Source organism: Etheostoma spectabile, chromosome 15, assembly GCF_008692095.1.
Source record: "Etheostoma spectabile isolate EspeVRDwgs_2016 chromosome 15, UIUC_Espe_1.0, whole genome shotgun sequence".
Classification (NCBI taxonomy): Eukaryota; Metazoa; Chordata; class Actinopteri; order Perciformes; family Percidae; genus Etheostoma; species Etheostoma spectabile.
Genome location: NC_045747.1, coordinates 27,809,043 through 27,818,567, shown reverse-complemented (window position 1 = coordinate 27,818,567; position 9,525 = coordinate 27,809,043). Strand labels below are relative to the sequence as shown.

Sequence of the window (9,525 nt, the reverse complement as noted above, 5' to 3'; positions counted from 1 at the left end):
AAAAAAAACACAGATCAAAATCACTCTTACTAAGTCAGACCCGTAACAGTCACTGCAATAAATGTATCACTTAATTGCCATTAGGGTTGGGAACGGAACCCTTTACCTTCACCGGTACCGACCAAATCACATCGGTAATTGTAGAGTATTGGTTCAAACGGTGCCAAATTTCGGGACCTTTCTGTACCAAGCTGGTCTGTCCTCTGAATGTTGATAGAGAGAAGAGCTCCGACACACGCACAGAGGTGTGTTGAAGTTACAGTGAGTCATGGCAATGCCGATAAAGTAGTTTCCAACAGGCTGAAAAAGAATAATATACAAATACAAGAATAAAAGTTGAATAATGATTCAATTTAATAGGTTGCAAAGTACCGTTGGGTACTGGGAACCAAATTTAAGGTATCTGTACTGAAATTGGTTCAGATGCAAAAGGTACCCAACCCTAATGGCCATCATGTGAACAGATAGAAGCAACCCGCCATGTTACCTAGTCCGTCAATAAATGTCACATTTTTCACATTACCCCTAATCATCTTCTTTAAGGATTTGACTAGTTTCCCGGATAAAAAGCTCTGCACATCAACAAACTTTTGCATACATAAATATTATTTTCAGAAATCTTAGTTTTGACCAAAGGAGTCGCAGGAATAATTGATATTCAGTTTGACCTATTCCGCAACATGCTTTTAGGGAGGAAACCTAGTATCCCCTTATTCCTTAAAAATCCAGTACTTATCTAATATCCTCAAAATGACAAGATGACCATACAAAATTCTTTGGGGAATGTGAAATATAGCATCCCTGTACATTCTGTTTTTTTGTCATTTTTTTCCAGGCAAGGAGGTTGTTCTTTTGATGCAGGCACTCAACTCCCTAGCCACTCCTGAGGAGAAACTAGCCGCTTTGTGCAAGAAATATGCAGACCTGGTAAGATGAATGTCAGCATATCTTTTTCACACCAACGACCCGGGTCGGACCAGGGTTATCTGACCTGTGTGCAACCTTTTATTATTTTTTTATACATTTTTTTATTAAGCCGGTCAACGCGGGTGTATCCCTGGTCGTGACGGTGTAGATACGACCTGGGTCCCCAACCGAGAGCGATGCATACCATTTACTCACGGGCTGGAAATGGCCGCGGAAGTTTACACTCCTAATCATTGAGAGAGAGCGCGGGAGCTGTGAATGAGAGAAATACAATGTTATCTGATTGGTTCACAGCAGTAACGTTTTAAAGCACAATTAAATAACCATGAAACCGTCAACGGATGATTTTTGTGGAGACAGAGAAGCAAAGCAGAGAAATGGGAGGTAACCTTGCCCCTTATGACCTCATAAGGGGAAGGATTCCAGATCGACCATTCTGAGCTTTTATTTTCTCAAAGGCAGAGCAGGATACCCAGGGCTCTGTTTACACCTATCACACTTTCTAGCCACGGGGGGACAATAGGCAGACTGGGGGAACTTACATTAATGTTAGAAAACCTCATTAAGTGAAATTATCATGCCATGGGACCTTTAAGTCAATTACATGAGGATTCTTCATGTCTTATATCAAGCATGTCGGGATTTTATTGGTTCCCATTTCAGCCGCACATTACATTTGAACACGTCATAGACTGTCATTGGAATCTGTGTTTCTCTAATGTGCTTTTATGCATCCAAGTAAAGTATTTATAATGCAATCTTTGTTGCTGACTGTGTGTTGTATGTTCAGTTGGAGGAGAGCCGCTGCATGCAGAAGCGTCTGAAAGCCCTGCAGAAGAAACAGTCTCAGATAGTGAAAGAGAAGATCCACCTGCAGGGGGAGCACAGCAAGGCCATCCTGGCCCGCAGCAAGCTGGAGAGCCTCTGCAGGGAGCTGCAGAGACACAACAAGACACTGAAGGTACACCTCCGCCTACTGCAACTGGATTCGTCCATGTCTTTCGTCTTCTGTCTTGTCTGGACAGTAACCAGCAGCACCACCTTGCACTGTCATAGGGCAAAAGATCACTTCTAAGTTCAGGAAGGTAAACGTGTCTTTCAAATAGTAGTTTACTGCTAACACCTATCTCCACAGTGCTGTGGAGTAAGGTCTGGCTACACCACAGATGCATTCTGGGATAGGAGGAAAAACACAGAGTTATTTTCATTTCTTTAAAACCAATCACAATCGTCTTGGGCGACGCTAAGCTCCGAATGTTGCGACGGCGGCCCTGCAAAATAGTCTCGGAAAGGAACCGGGTTTGGTGGAACATTTGCACCCACTAAAGTAAACCACGTACAATATTAAATAAAGTTGAACTATTTAAACAAGCTGGATACATACACACACAATAACCTCATTTCCTCTTCTTGCAATCCCACCAATCGGTCCCAAAACGTCCCCGTTAGGGAGGAAATGCCGTAAATCTTTACAGTTGTTACCCGAAAGAACCCAGCAGGCCGGCCTTGTTGCACCATCCAATCAGCATGTAGCTTGCTAGCTCAAAGTTTGTTGATGTTTCCCGAAGCGAGAGGGATTCTGAAAACGGCAACACAGCCGTGTGAACAGCACAAATCTCCCTCGCTGGCCTCCCTCCAACTTCTCGTTGACCTCCTTTCCTCCCCTCTCGTGTCCCTTCAGGAGGAGAACTCCCAGCGGTCCCGGGAGTACGAGGAGCAGCGGAAGGAGGCCATGCTGCACTTCCAGATGACCCTGAGCGACATCGAGGTGCAGATGGAGCAGCACAGCTCCCACAACACCAAGCTGAGGCAGGAGAACATGGACCTGGCCGAGAAGCTTAAAAAGCTCATCGAGCAGTACGAGCTCCGAGAGGAGGTACGGGTAGTGGAATTCCATTAAAACTCTGCCTTATCTAAGATATGGCTTTTTTCTTTTGTTAATGGTACCCGCTCAACTCGACTCAACCGCGGTGCCCCGTCCTCCTTTTCCCATTGCAGATTAGTACCGCCTCATGCGTGAACACACACACAACTGAACACGCAGAATGTGGAAGGTGTGTTGTTTTTGGTTCCCGGCGTGTTTCAGGACCGTGTCGTAATGCATCTTTTCTGCCCCGTGGCATCGTTTGATTTTCCACATCGTTACAGCCCTATTGATGATGCCGTGATTAGTGACGATTCTCTTCGACCAATCAGGTTGAGCAGGTTTTTAACGTCCCCTTTTGGTATCGCCTCCGCTCACTTTGAACCTCGACTGAGGTAGTGCTACAAAAAGCACCTGTTAGCAGGTAATGGAAAACCAAAACAGACGAGTTGAGTACATACCATGCAGTGGAAACACGCCATTATTTATTATGTGGAACTTGAATCATGGCAGAAAGAAAAAGCTGCTTTAACGTGTGGGCCAGTTTAACAAACCAGAGGACAAAAATTGAAATCCTGGCTAAAAATAGAGTAGAAAGACTAAACTGCTCTATCTATCTATCTATCTACATTTGTTTCAGTTTTTTTAGTTATGTTTTGATAATGGATTGTCCCTTTTTTATTCGATAGTGACAGTGGATAAACAGAGAAAGGGGGGAGAGGGGAGAACATGCAGCAAAGGGCTGCAGCAGAGTCCCTCCCGAGGACTCTGCATACATGGGACATACGCTCTACATGGTCAGCTGGAGCTCGCCTCCATTTGTACTTATCTTGTGCTTATTGAGGGGCCTTTTACACCTAGCTCGTATGCTCTCGTGCCTCTTGCAGCACATAGACAAGGTGTTCAAGCACAAGGAGCTGCAGCAGCAGCTGATGGACGCCAAGCTGCAGAGAATCACAGAGATGATGAAAGAAGTCGAGGACAAGCAGCAGAGGGAGAGAGACTTTGTGAGTACATCCTCTGTGTGTTCTAGTTTCCACTGCACCATCCTCTAACTCTTACCAAATACAGCCAGCAGCTGAGCAGAAATACAACCAATCAGGGGTCATAAACAGTGTTCGGGGACTGTACTTTGATGTTTCAGCTGTTGAAGGACGCCACGGAGTCCAGACGCAAGTGTGAGCTGATGAAGGAGCAAGAAACGCAGCTCAAACAACAGGTACACACACACACACACACACACACACACACACACACACACACACACACATAAATAAGACTGCTATTAATGATTGCTTGGATGATCGGTCCAAAAGTGTGCCACACCTCTTTAAAATGACAAGGTGGAACAATATCAAAAGGACAAACTGAAGGTTTTAAATGTGTAACAATATCTATACAGGCTGAGAGGGAGACAGGCTCAAACTTGATGAAGACCCCTGCACACACTGTGGAAATGGAAGGGTCGAAGGCTGGACACGAAATGCTAGCTCTAATGGTGCTAATATTTTCCACAAAAAAGTGGAGACCTTATTCCCAGGCCTGCGGGATTGTGGATTCGGGGGTAAAGAACAGAGTTGATTATGCTAAAAAGAACATGTTTTTTTCAATAACATCAGAGAGGTATTTAACACTTCTCTGATAATTACGCCAGTTATCCTTAAAGCCCCAGTGTGTAACGTTGGTAGTTGTTCATTATCCAAATCTGTGTTGCACGTTCACAAACTTGTCCTTTTTTTTATGACTATTGACCACCACCACCAATTTGAAGTATTCCTATGATCTTGAGATTTTACATTTGAGCTTGCATGATCTGGGGTAGACTCTCCATAGACGTGCGCCATCTTGAAATACGTTATCCTGTAAGGGAGATCCAGGACGTACTGCTCTGCCTTTGGCGTTTTTGACTCCCAGCTGCTGCTAATGGGTAATGGGCAAAAAACACGAAGGACCACACGTATTCAAAATCCAAATTCAGGAACAGTCTTCTTCTTTGCCCAGAAAAAGAAAGCGGATATTGAAATAAGCGAGACACTGGCATCATCAGAAAAAAGAGTGAACATTGGAGCTGCTTTGGACGCACAAACCAAATCCCAACTAGTTAATAATCCTCCGGACCGGAGGACCCCCTCAGGTGGAGCACCCGTCTGCAACACGTACTCGGAACTGTGTGGCGAGAGAGAGATGATTGCGATGTATAATCTCAACGCTAGATGGGAGAAATTCTTACACAATGTAGCTGTAAAATACCTGAAATTAGTTTTTTCTATTGGCGCTCATTTGAATATTCAATCCTCAAATGCAGTAATATGTACTACACTACTCAGGCTTGTTCAGTGCCATTGCCACTATAAGCATGTGGTAATATGATTGAACAATTTATTACTGAGGTCTTCCAGACATTTAAATAAAAATACTACCCTTTTTACTGAAAAGAATCCATCTGGATTTTTATATATACAGTATATCGATTCAAACCTTAACTATCCTATATTCAATATCCAATAATATTGATTCACATCGCTGTCTTTAAGCTGTGCCTTAATTTTGAAACTTCCACTTTATATTTAAAGTTACACCCCCTAGTGTCCGCCTGGCTGAAAGGTTTGGAAATGACTCCTCGCTGCTCTCCTTTCTCTCTCTCTCTCTCTCGCAGCTCTCCCTGTACATGGACAAGTTTGAGGAGTTTCAGAGCACGCTGGCCAAAAGCAACGAAGTCTTCACCACGTTCAGACAGGAGATGGAGAAGGTGACCGCCGGGCGTCCTGTTGCCTAGTGTTCTGTGTCTCAGTGTTTGTTCCCTGCCAGCTGCTAACTGTCTGGAATTCCCTCCCAGATGACCAAGAAGATCAAGAAGCTGGAGAAGGAGACGACCCAGTGGAGGACCAAATGGGAGAGCAACAACCAGGCGCTGCTGCAGATGGCCGAGGAGGTGACTCTTAGCGTCCACTCTCTGCTCTTTGGTAGCAGTGAGACAAATGGAAATAATCACAAAAGGTTTAATTGACACATAAATACACTTATGTGGAATTTAAACACAAAGTAAACTAGGGCTGAGCAATTAATCGTTTTCGTTATTAATTCACAATTTGAAAGAATGCGATCATCTAATCGAGAAGACCACGATTAATCGACTGTGCAACACTTTGTTGAGTTTGTTTCACATTTTAAATTCCTCTTTTTATTATAATTACAGTTTTTTATAACAGGACTTGCTACAATGTTACATATCATATGCAATATGTAGCTTAAATTTTTTTTTAAATCGTGACTCGTTTTTTTTCTTCCTAAATCGTTCTGAGGAGTTTATCATGTTTTTTTTTTTTTTTTAATCCTCCGTGTCCTTGGCTACTAGCATCTGCGTGGTGGAGCGCGATCACGGAAGTCTTGTATCATGTGGACGCAGTGTTGTTGTCATTACTTAGACTTCCTCATGGGGGCGACAAACTATGCACTACAGCTTTTTCCTTCCTCCAAACTGCTATTTCCAAAGTGAAAAGTGACCCCCGGGGCTCATGAAAGGTTGTGTTTGTGTTGTAGAAAACTCTGCGTGACGGCCACTTTAAGGCCCTGCAGGGGAAGCTGGAGCTGCTGGAGAGGCTGTGCCGCGCCCTGCAGAAGGAGAGGAACGACCTCAACAACCAGCTCAGCATCCTGCAGGAGCCGGGAGACAAAGGCAGCGTGGTGCTTCCCGAAGCCCCGCCGTCGGAGCCCTCTGCTGGGGGGGAGGGAGAAGAAGAGCAGGAGGAGGAGGAGGAGGAGGAGGGCCAGGCACAGGCTGGCGAGCTGGAGGCGGATGGCATCCACCGAGCTCCCCGACCCCCCGAACTGGAGCCCGCGGCGGCTGCTACTGACACAACCATTACTGTTGCTATGGCGATGAGCAGCCATCCCGCAGAATCGGCAGTCTCACAGCAGGACTGAAGGAGCCCACACGGTGAGACGGCTGTGATGGACGGCTCCACACTCCTCCAGCCCAGTTCCATTTCTAGCCAGAAATAACGCATCTTCAACGGGGATACATTTTTCTTAACTACAGACTTGCCTCTCCGGGTTTCTACACGGAAACTCAACCCATACCTTCTCTTCTTTCTTTTTGTTCTGTGCCATTAGTGAAAGAGGAATAACATGATTGTATCAAGGATTCTATTCTAAAATGTTGCCCGTGGTTACACTGGTTGTGAGAATTGGCTTTGTGGCAAGCACTTGGTCCTCCCTGTTTTCTACCATAACTGTATTTTCATAAGCAATTTCCATGCAGTCACATTGTTCAAAGTCAATTTGGCCATGGTTGCAACTAGCGACGATTTCCATCATCGATTAATCAGTCGATCGGATTCTGGATGACTGGATTAGCAGTTGGTAGGCGGAAAACGTGACTCAGCGTTTCTCAAAAGTCCACGATGACGTCTTCAAGTGTCACGTTTTGTTCACAACTGAAAGATATTCAGTTTTCTGTCACAGAGGAGAGAAGCAACTAGAAAATATTAACATTTAACAGTCTGCAATCAGAATTCCCCCGTTTTTTTTCTGACTGATTAATCGATTATCAAAATACCTGCCGATTGAGTGAGTAGTTGACACCTAATTAATTCAGCTTTGCCGTTTTTCTGAAATTGGCCTTCCATTTCTCTCTTCACATGGCCTCACCCTGTAGTGTCACGTCTCGTTGGAAATTTGATTTGGGTGTATTACATGCATAATATGTTGGTCGCTTTTTATTAACGTAGCCTTAATGTCCCCATATGATCTGAAAAGCTGGAAGAGCAAACGGAACATAGTGTAGAACAAGTTCAAAGTCTGTCTTGGCCACAGGGTATTAAACAGGATTTTTTTCTGATCATGTCATATCAGGTTTTTAAATTTTCTTTTCATGGATCAGACCAAGAAGGGTCAGCAAAATGAATGTGCACACGGCCATGTAACAAGCGGTGGTTTGAAGCTCGGAGACTACAGATGGTGAGCTACTGTAGCTGTCGAGTTTAACAAACCAACTTTCTGGCAAAATAGAGAAAACCAGCAGGCGCTGCTGAAAGGATAGCCATGACACTAGACCATCTGGGAAGGAAAGTGTGGAGGCATTTTAGATTGAGGAAAAAAAAAAAAGTAAACTTGTAAAATGCATCATAGCTCGTCGCTCAAGCGATGTAGTGGACGCACCGCTGATCAAAAACATTCACTTCAAATTGGCTTTTGGAAATAGTGGCAGTGCTGAAGGTCATAACAATGGTTGTATTTCCAGAATGAAGCCCCCAGTGGTCAATCCATGTCATCTTGAACTGAACTCTGGGATATGTATTATTAAAGCTCACTTCGGTTACCACAGGTGTCACCAAAAAAGGATTAGAACTTAAACCGTTTGATCTTCTGTTAGCTGTTTTCTGTCCCTACTTAGAAATGTAATAAGGGAAAAAAATATGGGAACTTGAACGATACAGGTCCAGAACAGTTGTTGCTGGCTTGTTGCCCACTTGGGAGAACTTAAATGATCCAGGGATAAACGCTCAGCAAATGTCCATGTGCAAAATGGGTTGCGTGATTTTGATCTGCATCTCAGCACTTTTTTTTTTTTTTTTAAATGAACCAAGTCATTTGATTTTCATTCAGCTCAACAGAAAAGATCTAAGTCAGGAATTCTGAAACCACTTTATACTGGAAGAAGATGGTTTTCTTTTCTGATGTGAATAAAACGATTGATTTCTAGCAGTGATGCATATCAATAGGAGGCATTACAGGAGCTAGTTATTTAAGGAAACCTCTTGTTAAACATTGTGGGATTGTTAGATCCCACAAGATTGATAGAACCCTCTTAAATCAAAGTCAATTCACAAACTCCTATCCTCTGCAGGTTATTCTAAGTCACTAGTTTTCTTTTAGAGCACCGTTAAATCTTGATCACTGCTGACTAACTAGGCAATGTCTGCTAATGCAGAGACTCTAATAACAGATCTAGTAGCCTTCTTAATTCTCGATGCAGAGTGCTCTGCATCCTTATTCTTATTTCTGGGTATAATTACAAGACTGATCCAAGATCAGCACCTTTGGGCAATTTTTCCCCCTCTGCAGCACAAACAGAATTGCTTGTTAACTCATCAAAATGTTTGAAGGACATGATTCCCACAGCACTTAACTGTTTGTCCGGCCATCAGTTCTTCACGTGGCTGTCCCTTTTCAACGCTGTATTTTTAAGTCAGTGAGTGGGCGTGGCCGACAGATGTTATTGGGGAAATATGTACACAGAGCGACTGTTCGATAATTTAGTGTAACCAAGCGTCATGTCCTTAAAGATGTTGCCTTGCAGTCCCAGTGTTTTCTACAATACTACTCATGCTTTTTATCTTCACATTGGGTGGATTTCAAAACAAAATTGATGTGATGAGGTCAGGTGGCGTGCGTATTTCTCTTTCGGGTAGAGGACGGGTCTAGTTGGAGGGAAGACGGCATCCATATTCTCTTTCTTTGGCGTTGCCCCAGATTGACTCTCAGGTAATGTCAGAATCTACCTCTGTAGGTGAGACTAACTGTGAAAGAAGAGGCATGAGTCACCATAGCTTTGGAGAGCTCTATTTTTACTATAAATGAGCCCACACCCCCTTTGATTGTACAATGTTCTTATAGTCCTGTCTTGCTTTTCAATAAACATTTTTGTAGAATTTGCAATAAGTGGATTTATTGTCACCAAGTGATTTTTGGGTCTTGTCATTTCCTAAAGAGTAAAGTCTGTAAAAGCATTG

General features: G+C 43.6%; 2 protein-coding genes across 3 annotated transcripts in view; one reads left to right on the top strand and one right to left on the bottom strand.

The window, feature by feature from the left end:
* Positions 1 to 7,204, bottom strand: part of LOC116702551 (uncharacterized) — a 24,531-nt gene extending 17,327 nt beyond the window's left edge. The window contains exons 1-2 of the mRNA XM_032536817.1: positions 7,200 to 7,204; positions 5,608 to 5,610 (exon numbers count right to left, since the gene is read on the bottom strand). The gene's annotated coding sequence lies outside the window, so the exon portion shown is untranslated. The remainder of the gene's footprint in view (positions 1 to 5,607; positions 5,611 to 7,199) is intronic.
* txlng (taxilin gamma) overlaps positions 1 to 9,448 on the top strand; it is a 13,392-nt gene extending 3,944 nt beyond the window's left edge. For both annotated transcript variants that reach the window (XM_032536821.1, XM_032536820.1), the window contains exons 4-11: positions 836 to 927; positions 1,718 to 1,888; positions 2,609 to 2,803; positions 3,679 to 3,798; positions 3,936 to 4,010; positions 5,448 to 5,540; positions 5,628 to 5,723; positions 6,332 to 9,448. In XM_032536821.1, the coding sequence (XP_032392712.1) occupies positions 836 to 927; positions 1,718 to 1,888; positions 2,609 to 2,803; positions 3,679 to 3,798; positions 3,936 to 4,010; positions 5,448 to 5,540; positions 5,628 to 5,723; positions 6,332 to 6,715 (1,226 nt within the window). In that variant the 3' untranslated portion in view covers positions 6,716 to 9,448. The remainder of the gene's footprint in view (positions 1 to 835; positions 928 to 1,717; positions 1,889 to 2,608; positions 2,804 to 3,678; positions 3,799 to 3,935; positions 4,011 to 5,447; positions 5,541 to 5,627; positions 5,724 to 6,331) is intronic.
* The last annotated feature ends 77 nt before the right edge of the window (positions 9,449 to 9,525 follow it).